At 39.7% G+C, this 18,355-nt stretch overlaps 2 protein-coding genes across 3 annotated transcripts in view; one reads left to right on the forward strand and one right to left on the reverse strand.

The window, feature by feature from the left end:
* Positions 1-14,250, reverse strand: part of SEC24D (SEC24 homolog D, COPII component) — a 74,249-nt gene extending 59,999 nt beyond the window's left edge. The window contains exon 1 of the mRNA XM_075090127.1: positions 14,160-14,250. The gene's annotated coding sequence lies outside the window, so the exon portion shown is untranslated. The remainder of the gene's footprint in view (positions 1-14,159) is intronic.
* A 6-nt stretch (positions 14,251-14,256) lies between these two features.
* Positions 14,257-18,355, forward strand: part of SYNPO2 (synaptopodin 2) — a 98,760-nt gene continuing 94,661 nt past the window's right edge. For both annotated transcript variants that reach the window (XM_075090122.1, XM_075090121.1), the window contains exon 1: positions 14,257-14,509. In XM_075090122.1, the coding sequence (XP_074946223.1) occupies positions 14,381-14,509 (129 nt within the window). In that variant the 5' untranslated portion in view covers positions 14,257-14,380. The remainder of the gene's footprint in view (positions 14,510-18,355) is intronic.

An 18,355-nucleotide genomic window follows, 5' to 3' on the forward strand; every position in this document is an offset into this window, starting at 1 on the left:
AATGGCAATTAGAAAATATTACCAGGGTACACCCTTTAGACACTGCCCTATATAAAACGAAGACACAGAAAGCAAAGGGTTTTCAGAATATCAGACTGATGTAGCTGCTGTTATTCAGGAGAAATAATACAGTAATGTTAAAACCCAGGGCCTACGTTCATCGCTATTTTTATTTTCTCTTAAGTAACCAGTGTTAATAGGTACTTCCTACAGTGACTGCCCACTGTCACCTAGTCCTGTTCCAGCTCAGGCCATAAGAAAGGAAGAATTAATTCCTTACCATTTATTTTTTTGCAAGATCAGACACTAACTGAGCAGGTGGTGAGTCAGAGTCCCCAGAACCAAAATAGGGCCTGGCCAGCTGGGGCGGCCACTGGGACGCAATTAGGGATTGCTGAGCACACGGATCATGCAAGTGATTCTCCATTTCCCCCCCTGCTAAGTACTGACCTGTCTAAATGCATTTAGACTGAGTATTACTCTCTATTCGCTGCTGTGACCTGGGCAGTTTTGCTGCTCTTGTCCAGTTGCCGGTAGCTTTTGAACAGCTGCATTTTCCCACCGTAGGAATGGCCATGTTTTATTACACCCTGCAGAGGAGAGGAAGGACTGGGAGTGCACCACTCCTTCCCTGCCCCAACTCTTGTAAACATCACTGGCAACTGGTAAGTCCACAATGACAGACCCTTTTGTCTCATGGTCTTTAACCCCCCCAAACAGAGGACAAAAATCATCTGCCACAGAGGGAATTAATTGCCTACCTTGAGGAGCGTTGGTAAAGTTTACTGGTGTATTTGCAAAGCAAAAAGTTATATTTAGGGAAGAAAAATGATATGCAAGTGGAAGAATATTTAATGCTATTATTTGCCTAGGAAAGACTCTGGGTCTTGTGAAAAGGGCACTTGCCTTAAAGCCAGGGTCCTGATTTCTTGTTAGGTTGGTCCCTATCAGCTAGAATGACTTTCTTTCCCCAAAACTCAGTAAAATAGAAATGATTATAAAATGCTGAATGTTCCACATGTGGTAAGTTCTATGCAAGTCACCCATTACAAAAGCAAATGTGCTTTAGAAAACTGACTGTGGCTGCCTTCTTTAAAAAAAGACTTTCTGGCTAGTTCAAGCCTCTGGATTTTTCAATATCTGCAAACTCTGAGGCTCCTCTGGTTACTCTCACTAATTGTTTCTATTTTGGTTTTCTAATGAAATCAACGTTCTGGCAACTCGATCTGGAACATTTACAGGAGATACGGTGTTCTCAGAAAACTGCTGTGATGTTTCAGTCGGGGAATTTAAATTATCTTTTTAAAATTAATTTAGTACTGTCTAAGATGCATGAGAGTGGAAGATTGCACTACCAGTTCTTAAAGAAAAAAAGCCAAGGCTTGATTACCCCGCCATAATTGCTACATAACAGACTGTAACAAACAAAGATGAGAAGTTCTTATTATAATCTGATGAATAATGTATGATATATAAAGCACTGTGAATAAACATTAAGGCATCAGTCTGAGAAAGGACAGCAGAAAGTTACACGATCCTGTCCAGGTTTGCTTGCCGAATGCATGGAAGTTCTCAAACTTAGATATATTTCACTTTTACATTTAAAAGCATCTGAAGTAGCTTTACTTTCATGGGCTTTCATTTTACATTTTCTGCTCATGTATAAAATTTCTGATGTGTTAGTGGGGTCTTGCTATAGAAGAGCACTCAAATAAGCTTACTACCATTAAAATAAAAAGTAACTGTTGGAGTTAACTCTTCACAGCAAACTAGCTATTTGATTCATTTTCTCTGTTTTCTCATTGGAAGACATGGGATGAATTTACAGTGTGTTTTTTCCGTTTGTCCAGTTAATAGCGCCGTTGTATTTCAGCCAGTGCTAGTGATCATTCCACACACTGTGAGTACAGTCCTACTGTTAGTAGGTCATATTTGTTCCATATAATTGATTGTCTACTGCAACTCATGGTATTATTTCCTTTCCTGGATCAGTTGATATCACAAGCAGGGTAAGATGGTTTCTATTCGTTAGTACTGGCAAATACTCAAAACTGTTGAATGAACCTGTTGCATAAGAAAAACAGTTCTTCACAAACACTCTGAAATTACTTAAATGCAAACACTTTCATGTTTATTCGCACTCACATTCACTGTGCTTCTGCTTTATACCACCGCTAATGAGGAAGTAAAAAAATCTTCTACCTGAACATGGAAGAATAATAGCAGTACTACATACCAGTAAAGCATCTCTGTCATCTGTAAGAATAGCAGTACTGATTATAAGTGTATTTTTCAAAATACTGGTTTTGTGCTAATTGGATATCTCTAGTATAAACTAACTGATGCCTTCCCCATCATCAACAAAAATAAACATCAGAATTAAATCAAAGAAAATCAGAATGAATTTAAAAAAAAATCATTTTAAAATACCATTATCTGTGTATGATAGATGCAATAAAGGGATAGGAGGTGCAACTGGCATGAAAATAACAAAGGACAGGAGCAAATTCTACCTCACACTTGGTGTCACAGCACGCATACTAGATTTGCCCTGAGGAGGCACAAAAAACACTTGTTCAGGATTTGCAGACGCTGGGAGTTGTCTGGAAGTCTGGCCAACACCAGCTAAACAGTAGATTATCACCAAAAGCAGAAGCCTGTACCAAAGACAGAAATAGCTGAGAAGTCTGGAAACTGGCTCCTGGCAAGAAAATGCAGCACAACAGGCAAGGATGTAGGATCAGCAGGGGTTAAACATCAAGGTGTTTTTGGAGGGCAGGCTTTTCTAATATAATCTGCTCCATTTGGAAAGGAATTAGTTATCAGAGAGTTGGAATTCTTGTTCCTATAGCCAGGAATGAGGATATCTGAATTGCTTTTTAATCTATTGCAGTTACTTGCATCAGAGGTAAGATTTCATGCAGGGAGGTCCTTGTTGTATCACCTTCGTTGTTACTGTTTCTCTGGTAAAAACCTAAACAGAACTACCCAGATGCAAAGGGCGAGCAGTGCTGTTGGCCTTATGCAGGCATAACTTGATGCCATAGCAACTCTTCATGCACTGTCCTTTTGCTAGATGCTGTAGCTTGAACCACCAACATCAGACTCGCTGGGGCAGACGCTGAACAAAATACTTCACTATATTTGTAAAGTCAGTGTTAGAAACTGCTTTACAAATCTTACAGCTTGTTTTGCTGTACAAAGGAAAGAGGGAAGAACACAGTACTATGGGTGGATTCAAACTATCAAACTACAGAGTTTTCAGACGTTTGAGCAGGTTTCTCAAGGTTACACAGTGTCATGGTTATTTTCCCCATTTTACAGGCCCAGACCAAAAATTAAATGTGCATTTGCAAGTATAAAAGCTGAACCCAAGCTTCCCAAAACCCATACTGTATTATAACTCAGCTGTTCCTCTGCTTCTCCTGTTCTTGCTTTCAGTACTGACAAAGTCGATCTTATGAGCCTTCCAAGTGACAAACAATACCTGCTTTAAACTGCAATGCAAATATAGTTGATTTTTATGCTGGACTGCGGCCATGCACGTAATCAATCATTGACTTCTTTAAAAGCAACAGGTCAAAGGGAGTTATTCACTTTTATGCTAGCTAACAGGAAACAAAATTTAAAAGATGAAATTCAATGCAGGTGAGTATTCATCAGACTAATGTTAAATCTTCAAGATCTCTTCAATCTTCAGTTCCACATTAAACCATCATTTCAAAATTTAGTAGACTCTTTGGGCCTAATTCATAGCTCAGCTACAATTAAACTATATTTTCTAACTGAATATGATACGATTACTCTTGATTCATTTCACTGTAGTACATCAGAAGCAAGTTTAGCCCAATAAGTAGGCATGACATCAAAAATAACAAGGAAGGGTTCTTCAGGTATGTCAACCACAAGCAGAAAAAGGAGGAAAACATAGGCCCACCGTTAAACAGAAAAGGAGAGTCAGTCACCAACGATGCTGAAAAGGCAGAGGTTCTCGACACCTTCTTCACCTCTGTCTTTACCAACACTGCTGGGTCCCAGGCTTTGGAATTGAAATTCCCGATTGATACAAACATAGACGCCCCATCAGTGAAGGAAGAGTTAGTACGTGAATTACTACAGGAGCTTGACCCCTACAAATCAATGGGCCCTGATGCCATCCACCCAAGGGTGTTGAGAGAGCTGGCTGACATCATCGCAAGGCTGCTCTCCATAATCTTTGAGAAGTCATGGAGAACGGAGCATGTCCCAGAGGACTGGAGGAAGGCAAATGTTACCCCTATCTACAAGAAGGGCTCGAGGGAGGATCCAGGTAACTATAGGCCCATCAGCCTTACTTCAGTCCCTGGGACAGTTATGGAATGAATCCTCCTGGGGGCCATCACAAGTCAAATGAAGCACGTGATTGGGAAAAGCCAACATGGCTTCACTAAAGGCAGATCGTGCTTGACAAACCTGGTGGCCTTCTATGACAAAGTGACTTGCCTGGTTGACATGGGGCGGGCGGTGGACATTGTCTACCTGGACTTCTCCAAGGCCTTTGATACGGTCCCCCATAGTCTCCTCCTGCAGAAATTGATGTGTTACGGCCTAGGCAAGTGGTCTGTGTAGTGGGTGGGGAACTGGCTGACGGGCCGCACCCAAAGGGTGGTGGTAAATAGCTCTTTTTCCAAGTGGCAACTTGTCACTAGTGGAGTCCCCCAGGGATCAATATTGGGCCCAATGTTATTCAATATCTTCATAAGTGATCTGGATAATGGCATCAAGCCTGATGAAGTTTGCGGATGACACCAAGTTGAGCGGGAAAGTAGACAGTCCCGAAGGGAGAGCTGCTCTGCAGGGAGATCTGGATAGGCTGGAAGAGTGGGCCAACAAGAACCTCATGAAGTTCAACAAGGACAAGTGTAAGTTCTTGCACCTGGGAAAACATAATCCGGGAGTGCAGTACAGACTGGGATCTACCTGGCTGGAGAGCAGCTCTGTGGAAAGGGACCTGGGGGTCCTGGGGGACACAAAGCTCAACATGAGTGAACAGTGTGCTGCTGCAGCCAAGCAGGCCAACAGGATGCTGGGTTGCATCAAAAAGGGCATCGCCAGCAGAGAGAAAGAAGTCATTATCCCGGTCTACTCAGTGCTTGTCAGGCCACACCTGGAGTACTGTGTACAGATCTGGTCCCCTCTATACAAAAAAGATGTGGCCAGGCTGGAAGGGGTCCAGAGAAGGGCCACCAAGATGATCAAAGGCCTGGGAAGCTGCCATATGAGGATAGGCTGGGAGAACTGGGTTTGTTCAGCCTTGAGAAAAGGAGGCTTAGAGGGGATCTCATCACCGTGTACCAGTACTTAAGGGGTAGCTACAAAGAAGATGGAGACTCCCTTTTTACACGGAGTCACATGGAGAGGACAAGGGGGAATGGACACAAGTTGCTCTTGGGGAGAGTCTGATCGGACATGAGAGGGAAATTTTTGACACTGAGGACAGTCACCATTGGAATAATCTCCCCAGGGAAGGGGTTGACTTGGCCACGTTGGACACCTCCAAGAGTCGTCTGGACAGGGTGCTGGGCCACCTTGTCTAGACTGCGCTCTTCCTAGAAAGGTTGGACTAGATGATCCCTGAGGTCCCTTCCAACCTGGGATTCTGTGAAATGTTTGCACTGGGTTCTTTCAGTAGGAAGAGGGGAGATCATAAAAGTTGACTAAGATGAGCAGATAGATAAAAAGTGTGTGTTACTTAACTGCCACCTTTACATGACAATTCAAAGAGTAGGGTGAAGCATTATGGCAGAGGTGAGGGACACAGAACACCTACTTACATGCATGTTCCATTCAAGACTCAAAAGCTTTCATATGGAAGATAATTTTTTATTCCTCTAGGCTCTATTAAGAAGAATGGGATGCAACCTTTCCCTGCCAAAACCAGAAAGAAAATACAACATAAATAGGGTGTTTTTTTTCCTACTTCAGAATCTTCTGTGAGAATTTTCCCATCTACTGAAGCAAAAAATATAGTCATCCCATCTCTTGGGAATCAAAATGAAATGGATAGGGACACCTAAGAGTGTCCCCAAGTCCCACAAGAAAATTAATTCTTGCTTACTGAAACACAGCAATAAGTAAAAACAGCCGTGGAATGACACCTGGAAACATGGATTCTAGCCCAAACCCTTACTTCAGGATTAACAAGAAACAGGAAGTTATTCCAGTGTCACAAACATTTTTTTCCATGTTCACAAATCTTGCACTGAATGTGTTTTACTTTTTCCTTACAACAAAATCTTGGGGAGCCCTTGTAGCTATTTTGCATATTGATTCCTGGACACATTGTGAAATCCTTGTCTTTCCATATATCTTGCTGGCCCCTTTCCCAAGACCCCTCGGGTGCTTTGAGACCACCTGTACTTCCAAATTGCCTGGTCCATATGAAGGAGTGGGAGAAAGAAAGGAAGTTCCTGTTGTAACGTGCAGCTGGGATGCGGTAGAGCCATTCATGCACACCTGGAGTCTCAAAAGCCTTCTCAAAAGACTCAGAGTCCAGGAAGAAAAAAAGCCTACTTCTCTTCAGCCAGTAGTTCAGGAAGGTATTTCCTCAGTATCTGGGACTAGCTGTGGTAGGAAAGGTAGGACAAACACCAAAGAAACATTGGAGTTCTCTCCAAACTCATGGCTCCTTACTCAAGTTATCCATACATTTTTACTCACTGTATTTAATGGTGAGAGGTCTTTGGCTACAGAGGGCCTGTGATATGTTGCCACCTATCCTTACACTTACAGAGCAGATCTTTGTTAATCTACATCCTGACACGGTGAATTGTAGAGTTACAGAGGAACTCCCTCTGCATGGATTTCTATTTATTGTGTTATCAATCAGTAACGCTCAAGGATATCAACTTTGGTTTTTGTGTTTTGGAGGAAAGTGGCTTCTTTTGCCTGTTTTTTTCTTCCACAGTAGTTCATAAAACCATAATGATAAAGTCTTTACAAGCATCTAGGATGACACCCAGTAATATAAGTCCTGAGAAATACCCTCCTGGTAGTGGCATGGCAAACTTTGCATTTTCAGCTGACTTAAACTGTCTTCTTAGTGAACCATATATAAATGCTGGGCGTGTTATCTAAAACACCTGTCAAATAACAATGCCTGTTATTAACTGCATATGCAATCAGCTCACGACTCACAGAAAGATAGTTTAAATCAAAACCAAAAGGCACAGTTGTGACTGTTGCCAAGTCTACCAGTAAGAGGAACAGAGTTCTTATTCCTCTGCATGGGCTATCTGCATTAATAAACTTTTGCTTGTGGCCAGAGTTACTATTACTCATCCTACTAAGAATGTGACAGGGAACAAAGAGATAGGAGCAATATCAACAGGCAAAAGTTTGACTCTTCCTCCATGTCTAAAGCTTTGTTAACCTTAGCCAAGCTGGCATGGAGGTGAGGTGGTTTGTTTCCAGCAGAGAACAATAGCAAATTGCTTTTCCCCTTCAAGAGAAGCTTGGTTGAGCGCTGTCCTGCATTACCCCTTACACTTGGCAGATTGCAGACTTAGAGTTTTTCAGAACATGACGGTGCCACCCTTTGTATTTCCACTTAGAGAAAAAATTATCTCAGGTTCCAAAACATGATAGGATTTATTTTATTTTTCTGAGGAAGTGGTTTCTCACACCAGAGTCAGATACAGTACATTTCTCTGCTTCTTCCACTACACTTTATTCGCCAGTCTTGAAGTTGGGGAAGAAAACAAAGAAGAGCTATTTCTAAAAATTCTAAAATTCCGACCCATCACACAGTAATTAGCCTAATAATCGACATTAGGGATTAAAATTTGAAGCCTTTACCTTTACTGGTGAGGACCGGCTCATGCCTCTTACGGGCATGGGCAGAGCTTTCCTGTCTGGCCGTAGATATAGCTAATAATTACCTATGACTTATATTTTAAATTTCTTTTCTCTTCACTAAAAACTTGGTACTACTGGTTTTTAGTACTATTCCACGTCTGTACTTCCAGTCAGCAAACCCTCTCTAGCTGGCAGTGCACTGCAAAGTTCCTCATGCAATCAAAACATCTGGATTCTATTAATTTCTCTTGTAGGACAAGAGAAATTTGATGGGAAAAAATGAAGAGCAATCAGCTTTAATGAATGTTAGCTGGAGCCGTGCATTTGAACCCTCCACCAATATATTTCGTTCGCTTTGTCTGTCATTTTATACTGTTTTTGAAAATTAAATCCTTTCCATGTGGCTCTGTTCCTGGTTGCTTCTAAAGTCAGGGGAACAAAAATTAATGGCAGGAATTAAGCAGAAAAGTATTTTTCCACATCTGTAAGGTTTGGGGAAAATTATGTTTAGCTTTGCCTTCAAAATTTGCTTTTACTTTATGCAACTACTGAGTTGTACGACTATGAAACAAGGAATGTTATTAGGCGATGATTTGGGACAATAACATATGCTACGTTGCCTTACCTTACCCAGCTTGCAGAAGGCACTTTAAAAAAAAGTGATTTGAAAGGATATGTTAGAAGAAGCCATCTTCACTTCATTGGGAAGAGGCTATACGTCTTTATCTTTTGTTCCATTAAACTACCTATGTATTTCCAAGTGGGGGTTTTCCATGTTATTAAATAAACAAACAAACAAAGAAGCACTGTCAAATTTTTTTCCTTTTTTTTCCCCTGGTGGATTCTCCCATTTGGCTAAAATCACATCCTACAGCAAATTGGGTAGTTTATTAAATTGTTTACAGATGATACAGTTAGAACCTACTAGAAAGATGTTAAAATAGGCATTTTTGGCGAACTAGCTTATGTTGATTTTATGTGAAAAAAATCAGATAGGAAAAGAAAATGAAATGCATAAAAAGGAGGAAATTGGACCATCTGGGTATTTACAACAGTAGAATGCTGCCCATAAATTAGAGATCATGATATCCCCTTTCCCTCTCTCTCTTCTTCATTACTAAGGAATGGGTGGAAAGGTTTGCATTTTTAAAGAATCCACAGACCTAGGATACTATTGTAGGAAACTGTAGGTGAAATGACAGCTTTTCTTTTATTGCTGAAAGATGAACATACGTCTCATTTCTTCTCACATTTGTAGAATGTCTTCTGAACTCAGCTCCAGAATTACTTGATTTAAATTAGATTTTAGATAAATCCACTTATAGTAAAACTGTTCAGAATCATAAACGATTATTACACTAAGAAAAGAAAATCCATGGACAAGTGACAGTAGATGAGGCAAATAAAACCAAGAAGACCTCACAGACCTTTAAAGGAATTCAAGGCTGAAATAGCTGACTCTTACTTAAAAGTGTTACCTGAGGTTAGAGACTGGCATTTTTTAACAAAAGTGTTCCAAGAGAGATTCGGAAGACAAGCCTGTCAGCCCGATATCTAGGCAAAACAAATAGGTGGAAACTATAATATGGAACAGTGGACATCTGGATAAATATGACTTATCTGGGAAGAGTTAAAAAGGTTTTCATAAAAGGAAGTCCTGCCTCACAGTCATAAGGAAGTCCTTTGAGGGGATCAAAAAACACGTGGATAAGGGTGATCCGACTGATCTTGGATTTACAAAAGGCTTTCAACAAATTCCTTCACCAAAGGCTTTTAAGAAAACTAAGCAGCTATACCATAACATGGCTTAGCAGTATAAGGTGATACACATTGGGGGAAAAACCATTGATTCACATATAAAACAATAAGCTTTGAACTGACTATCATCAGACAAGTTGGTTAAGATTTTAAAAAATAGTTCAATGAAAACGTCAACTCAGCAGGATCTGAAAAAGCAAATCAGGTGTTAGCAATGTTGGGGTAGGCAACTAGAGAACAGAATAGAAGGTATCATTGTGTTATTGTGTAAACCCCAACTTTGTCCGTGGTCTGAGGACTGTGTGGCGTTCCAGGCCCCCATCCCAAAAAGGATATAGAACTACAGAGGAGGTAGAGAAAGGCAACGAGGATAATGAAAGGTATGAGACAGCTTCTGCATAACAAATGGCTAATTATTCTATTTTTCTTTCCTTGAAGAAAGATGACTGAGACGGATATGTAAGAGGTCTATAAAATGAGTGCCTGGAAAGTGTGGCTGGGGATTGCTTGGTCACAGTTTCCTCTAATCCAAGAAGCAGGGGACAGAAATCAAATGGATCTGTGGGATCCAGATACAAAGAAAAGGTGATTCTTCATGTCACAATATAATTAGAGATTACTTCCCACAATAAGCTATAAATACTAAAAGTTATGTGGGCTCATGAGGAAACCACATGGAAAGGTTCATGGAAGAGGAATTCATAACTGTTACTCAGTACAGAGGAACTGCATCCAGCTGAGGAAGCATTTGAGTGGAAGTCACTGGAGGCCGCCTGAGGAAAGCCGTGTGCGTTTTCCATGTTCTTATTCTTTTCCCTAAGTGACCATTTTCCAACCACTATCAAAGACATTTTAGGGTAGATGGTCTCACTTTGGTCTAAGTATGGCTATTCTTAGTTAGTCACAGCTCATCAAAGCTAATGCGCTGGATTTTTTGATGGGCAGCTCTTGAAAGCAGATGAGCAGGTGCGGGTTTGACCTGGAAATTTTTTCATACAAATCTCATCATAGAAGATCAGATTCAAGCCAAAACTTTATCTGTATTTGGGCACAGAGAGATGTTGGGTGAGTTCTGGCATTTGTCATTTGCTGAGTTTACAAAGTTATTTTTCGTGACATAACATTTTTATCAGTTGTTGCCTAGCATTGGGCCTTTAGGTTTTAGTGAAATGATGGAGATGGTGGCAGTGGTTAAGTGGCTGTGGTTGCCATTAACTTTAAAGTTCTCAGTGGATTGCAAAGATTATCTCAGAATTTATGCAATTTATTTATGCTCTAGAGTCCACAGAGACAAAAATGTCATAAAACCAATGAATGACTCCACTTTTATCATGATGTCCAGTTTCCGACCAGGATTTAGAAATCCCAAAGGATGCAGAGAATGTACAACAAGATAAGCCTAGTATTAAAAAGCAAGATATGCTGCAGCATAAGCATTTAAGAAAGTCATATAAGGCAAATGGGAGTTGTTAAAGCCTATGAAGTATTATTTGTCAGATTAGGACATATGAAGCCCTGGGTCTCGCCATCATGGGAGCAGTTAAGTTACAGACTTCAAATGTTTTTCTTACTGCGGAGCAAGCAACAAATCCCTTCTCAGAAGAAAAAAAGCATCAATTTGTTTGGAATTGTTGTTATAAAACCCCTTCAACCTACCGACCAGAAAAAAGTTATTTTTCCTATCTTTGTTCTCCTGTCAGGACCACAATCCTTGCCAGTTCAAGCAATGAGGCCTATATCAGTTTAAATGTATCAGGTTTAAATGGCCCCAAAGCTTTGTCATTATACTGGGTTACCTTTAGTGTGAAGATTTTGGGGTGGGGGGTGTCTTGGTTTTGTTTTTTAAATATTGCGTTCTTTTCACAGCTTGTTCTGGAGTAATTAGTACTACACAATCTATATACAAATTAAGCAGAAGAAAAAAAGAATTTTTCTTTGGAAAGCAGAGATCTTACAGGACCAGTGCTGTTATCTGTTGTTGCCATTACTTCCACAAGATGATTTAACTTCTAGAGAGCCACGTAGACTTCACAGATTGGAAGTAGAACATTAAATGAACACTAAAGTATTCAACTTCAAGCATCCAAAAAACTAGCTCACAATGCAGTCAACTGTTAGTTTTGCTTTTAAGAGACATTTCTCTAATGTTTTCATGGTGATTTTAGCCAAAACCACCGGCACAATTTTGCCATGTCTTTTGCTATAACACGATCAAATTTGAAGTGCTTCTCTCTCCTCTTTTGCCTTAAGGATATTAAATAGGTGGTGGGGGATTAACTTCAACAGCAACCACTGATACTTCACCAGCTGTATGGAGACATTTCATCTATGTCACATTCACAATAAAACCGATTGTGGTGCTCTGACTGGTTATTTTTTTAGCTGAGCAATGACTAATCAAGATTGTCCAGTTTTGTCATGTTACACCATTCTGTTATATGGTCAAAGGAGATAGAAGCATCAGTATCTAGTACAAATTCCCATCAAATTTATGACTATCCAAATGCAGGGGTGTTTCTCCTGTATTTGTTTTCTACAATAAGTATATGAAGAAGTTCAAAAACAGGCATCAGATTTGATTATCCCTTTCTACCAATATGATGAAAGAGAGCCTAATATGAGCTCAAAACACCCTAACGGTAATTCAACATATACATTTCATCATAAGTTTATAATATTTGAAGGGCTGATAACTATGTGATTCATTTTCCTAAGAAAAAAAAAAGTTTATTTTTGTATTTACCAGAGTGCCATACGGCATTTTTTGCAGCTATGTACTTAAGAATTTTATTTTCATAAAAGTATCTATAAAAATGTGCATCATTAAGCAAAAGGGAGAGAATTTTGTCTAAGGCAAGATTCTGCCTAGGGGAAGACTAAAAAACTGTCTGCTATAGCAAAAAATCAACATTGCACAAGATAATAGGAAGCAGTTAGCCACCTTGAACTGAGTTAAACAAGGCATCTTCACTCAGAGGTTCCCTAGCAAAGTTCCTTTAAAGACCATTCCCTTTCTGAGTATGGCTTCTCTGATAGTGTTTTCCTTAAGTATTTAATTATATGGCAAGCTGTGCTTGTTTGCTTCTCCAGAGCCTTTGACTTGTAATCAATAAAGAAAGCACCCTTCCTCCCATTAAATCCTGATATTTAGAGAGTGACATTTCCCTCTGTTTGATTAGGGAGCTTGTCTCCACCCAGTCTTTGGGTTACCTTAGTGTCTTCACAGGCCTGACGAAGGGCTCGAGGCCTAAAAGCCTGTCTACTTTTTCCAGCCATAATATTTCAGTTTATCAGAAAATCCTGTCTCTACCTTGATATTTTGCCTAATGATCTTCAAAGAACATTGCTGTAGTGTAAGGAAGCATCACGCCAGGGACACTTAATCAACAGACACACAGGCTTAGGTTTAAAGCCTCAATCGTTACCAGCTACTGAGATGCAAAGCTGTGTAACTTAAATGCTGAATGTTTCCTGTCACCCTGACATCTCTGAAGACCTAGAACCAGCCAACCAAAAATACTTCGTACAGGGACCTCAGTGGAATTTAGGCTGTGGGAATCTGACATCAACCCCCAGCATCTTGGGTCTCAAAGCAAGAGGTGTTTCTTTCAGAAACTAGTCTAGCTGTTAAAGATGTTTCTGCCCACCTGCTGACAGTCTGCTTTAGAACCAGCTTTGTTCAAAATGCAATGTGATTTAAGCCAAGCCAACTGAATTTGGACTGAGGTGAGTAGGAGTGCTTACGCTGTCAGCTGTTAACGCTCAGTTAGGGGAATATTCAGCCCTTGCTGAAGAGCAGTCACCTCTTAAAGCACTCCAACTGGACCTGGAGGAGCTCAGCTGTTCACAGTCTGCATTACCCCAAGTCAGCAACGGGGAACAGAACTGAACCTAGGTCTGGTAAGGCATCAGCAAATTAACTTCCCACTGAATCTTTTTTTTTTAATGCTTATAGCAAGGTTCCCCTTTAATGACACAATGCAAATCGTCCATTGACAGCATCAGTAGAGACATCTGATACTTCATTTCACCAATTCTCTTCCCCTTCCTGGCAGAAAAGGTGACAGGCTGCATAAGAACAGGTATTAGCGTCCAATAATAATTCAGGTCATTTCTAAATTTCAGCGCACATGAAACTATACTCAAGGTAGAGAGAACCAGCAAAAGCAGCAATTCCACAAAAGGGAAATTATAAAGCTTTTCTTCCTTTTTTTTTTTCTTTGCATACTGGCAGGGCTGCAGAAAGCGCATGCGGGGCTAGAGATGAAAATCATAAACCTAGTTCAATCTAAGTGTATCAGCTATTCAGAGGATGTAGGTGATGTTTCACTCGAGATTCTGCTTTCTTCTTTGTTGGGAGTATGAGTACAAGAAACGGGAAAATTAGAGTTTAAAACATCTGGCACCATTTACTAAAGTAAACTTACATCCTAAACTGTCACTGGGAAACGTACACTTCTTTTTGCTGTTGTTTTGATTTAGCTGTCACGAGAGTCACATTTAAATACAGCCTTTTCTGCCTCATGGCCGAGTCTCTTTGTGTGCATTTCCTCAACGTTACTTACTTTACTTTGAAGGTGGGCTGAGCATAGAAATCTGACGAAAGAGTGGGCTGTGCCCTTGATCGGAGGGAGCTCTTACGTTCTTCTGAATGACTACATTTGCTAGTGCAGTACACAGCAGCAGCAACAGTGTGGTGCTCTGGGTCTCCAGCTCTGCCTGGCAGACAAATCTCCAGCTCGCTGAACATCTGCAAGACAAAATTTTCATGTTCTTCTGTAAATGAATGCTGCCTAACTGCACCAGGAAAATGGGCACAGGGGATTATCTCTGCATTGCTATGAGCGGAGGGGCGCCTTGGGGCTTTAGATTGCAAGGTGGCAAGGAGCAAAAGCAGCCTTTGCAAATCGCCAAGGTAGGATCATGAGAGAAAGATGTTATCGGTGTTTTGCGAACATGAGTGAAGAGAACAGTTTGCTTAAATATATACTGCTTCCAGTGAAATGGCTGGTGTGGATCTTATTGTGATGCTTGTTTGCATTTGCTAACATGTTTTGCAGAGATTCTACAGGTGCTGCTGATGTTTGTTTCAATAAAAAGGAATGATTACTTTTTGGTAGCTTGCAAGTATCGCAAACATTTTCTTAAATGTAAAAAGGTTTGAAATGAGGTATGCCTTTCAGTTCCCGTTTGCTTCGCTGTATCGTTTTTGAATGCACTCGGCATATCGCAAAACTGAATCTCATATTAGGAAATGCTGTTCCAGTCATCTATTTATGATATTTTTTCTACTCTAGGCATAGAGCTTTATAATAAGAAAATGTTCTTACTATTTTGGGAATCCTGGAAAGCATTACACTGAGTTATCTCTGGTTTTGGAAAGTTATCCAGTCTGAGAAGCAGCTTTAATAGATGCCAAACATTCCCTCTTATATTTCATGAGCAACACTGAAAATTACTGAACACTTCATAAATTATCCTCGTGTATAAATGAGATCAAAACAGACAGCAGAAATTCAGAATAAATAAAAAGTAAGAACTAGTAACCCCAAGTTACAAAAATAATAGTTAAAAAATAGTTTTGTTAAAAATCAGTGCTCACTCCATTGCAACAGCTTCTCCGCTGGTGCAACAATGAAGATTTGTCACGGTTATTAAGGCTTATGTAACTGTATGGAGCTGCATGCTGTTCTCCTAGACAAGAGGGACAAATTTTGTCCAGAGCCTCGAGGTCAGCAAAATACCACTGTCTGAAATGGTACGGGGCCTGATCATCATACAATGAATTCTGCCTTGTTAAATCGAGGGAGAGAGATTAAAATGTATTTTAGCACCTTTTAGTATCTTGGTAATCCAGTACATTGAGCGTTAAGTTTTTTGCACTTTCATATAGTATTTTAGATCAGTAGTTTAGCTATTTAAGCTCTAACTTTCTTAAGCTGTCAATATATTTGTTAATTAGTTAAATTTAATTTGCTGGACCCGTTAACTTTTTCACAAATAGCAGAAACAGTAAGTCTACCTCATTTTGTAAAAAGAGGTCCTTTTAGTTCTTCTGTCAAGAAAAAAAACAAGAAAAGAACATCTTTCACTATTATTTTAAATGATTTCCAGCCCATAATATTAATCATATTCAGTGATTTATTGAGCGTTTGTAGAATTTTTCTCATTACTGTTAAGTTTTTTGTTTGTTTTTATCTTTTCCAAACTTTAACATGTTGCAATTTTTTTCCTACTGATGGGCAACTGTTGCTTTGCAAGTAAAGCCACTGATAATAGGTGACAGTGGAATCCTGCCATCTAGTGAAAAATCGTAGCTAGAACTTAAAAAATTGTAACTGACTGTAAAAGGCAAGTGGTTACATAAAACCAAAAGTAAAAAGCACGGTAGTTTGAACACGAGATTATGAACAAGGTTTAGTTTTCCTGATAAAAAAGGGCTAGACAACTTTTTTTTTATGTTCACGTCCTTGACTGTGGCACGTAAGTCTGTGTTCTGTTTTCCCACTAACATTTGGGACCTGAGAACTAGATTCGTGGTAATAGCTGTGCCTTACTTCTAACAGGAAAATCCACCAGTAAAATATACTTAAATTCAGAAAAAGAATAATATGCATTTTTAGGAAAAAACCCAAAGAAGCAGGAGCTTCTTTTCTTGCAAATGAACCCAATCAAAAGGCCACATAATACAATGCTTCAGAACACCCTGTGTAAGAGTATGTGTGTATCGGCATATAGAAGTGTTATCAGCACGGTGGATTGGGTGCTTTATGAGTTCCAGATCATTCATTTCTCCACGCTTAAGAGTTGGTCAGGATCAGCGAGATTTGAAAATTGACACTAGTATCTGGCTGAAAACCTGAAACTTAGAGTTGACAGGCCACAGCTTTCTCTGGGACTCACTCTGTCGGCAGGCTTCGCTGCCCTCCCCAGGGAGCCCAGGCTCTCTCAGACGCGCACAGACGTGGGTCTCCAGGTCAGGCACCACCATCGGATTGAGGCACGGCGAGGTGGGGGGTCTGCAGCTACACTGTGTGTGACCCTTTCTGGGGAGAGACAACGTTTTCAGCTTTTATCCTGTTATCCGTGAAAACTGAATCTAATAACTCACAAAAGTATAAAGAATTACCCAACTCATGCACAGTAATTTTCTTACTGGCTCCAAACTCCAAAGGTTGTGTTTCCTAAACACAATAAAAAATTGTTTTGGTTTGGGTTTTTTTTTTCTCAGTTCAAGGTTCAACTTCACGGGTACAGACTAATGTAGCTCCACAGAACCAGTGGGTCATTACCAATATACGCCAACTGAGATTTTGTCAGAAATTTGTATTTCTGGTTTTGGTGTCTCTCAGCTCGCAGGAGCTGGGAAAGCTGCAGAGGGGTTGCTCGCCTGGCTGCTGACACAACCTGAGCATGGTATCCCCTGGACCGCTGCAGGGGGAAGCGCACTCAGGCCCTAGTTGTGAGCAGAGCAGTGGTTATGATACAGATCTAAAGGGGAGAGGGATGTGAAATGGAGAGAAATGAGATAATCCATGAAAATGTGGCAGGATACAAAAATCCCAAATTCACGCTTATCTGCCCTTTTGATAAAGGAAACGTAATGTTTTTAAAGCTAATGAAATAAGCCACTGCAGTTCACTGCCAGAGACAACTTCTACCAGTTTATTTTATGCCTTTTAAATTATTGTTTTATTACATGTATAAAAAAATACGTAACCCCCCCATGGTTTGCTGCCTAGCTCTTACAGCATATATGCAGGCAGTGTTCCCACTAAAATCAGTGCAAGTTTTGCCTGTAGTATGAAGTATTGTCTTCCATTATCATGCAAAGTGTTAAGAGAGAGATAGAGACCAACCTTTTGCCTTCCCAAGAAATAGCTTGGTGTTTTTTCTCACCTCCACATAAAATAGGAAATTTTCACCAGGAAATAACTTTACAACAATTAAATTACTTTCAAAATATTTCAGTAATTTTTTAGATGTGAGATTGCAACAGATGGATTTTTTTTTGAAGTATCACAAAGTATTTGTGTTTGTCCATTTTAAACTCTTATTCAAACTGTAAATTTTGAAAACATTTGACTAGTCTTCTGCAGAGACATACAAACTGTTTAATACCCCTCCTCCTCCCAATCCTGGCTTTGTATATCAACTTGATTATATCCACTAATGTAGTTACTTCATAAAAATTTAATTTTGGTTAAAAATAATTTGCATATTCTATATACTGTCCACATATACCATAATGACTTTTAAAAAAAACCACTATTTGAAATACTGTGTCAAAAGACATATTGTGCTAAGAAGGATATCTAATAAATGAATGTTATTTAAAAAAAAGGTAATTGGGAATACAAAGCTAAAGAGAACAGCGGTGTGTATGCACTAAGACACTAAACCATGTCAGTATTGCAGTCTAGGATAGCTTTCCCAAAGCTGGAGACGGTTGGGAAGTCTCAGTACAACAGTGACCGTAGATGGCTAAGAATTCAAGATATATAAGAGCAAAGTGACATGTGATGTCCTTTCTGTTTCCACTGTGAGATATATGAAATAATGCTTTTTAAATGAATATCATAGGTTTTTTCTTGTAAATTTCTTTGCAGTTTTTAATTTAAAATATATTAAAACTGTATGTACAAAATAATGGATTATTTCCTGGACTACCATTTGAAAGAAAGTCCTGGGAGTTTTTTGTACTAATACTTAAACATACCGGCTATGTTATATACAATGAAGCTATATCCTTTAAGAAGCA

This window comes from Phalacrocorax aristotelis, chromosome 4 (genome assembly GCF_949628215.1).
Source record: "Phalacrocorax aristotelis chromosome 4, bGulAri2.1, whole genome shotgun sequence".
Classification (NCBI taxonomy): Eukaryota; Metazoa; Chordata; class Aves; order Suliformes; family Phalacrocoracidae; genus Phalacrocorax; species Phalacrocorax aristotelis.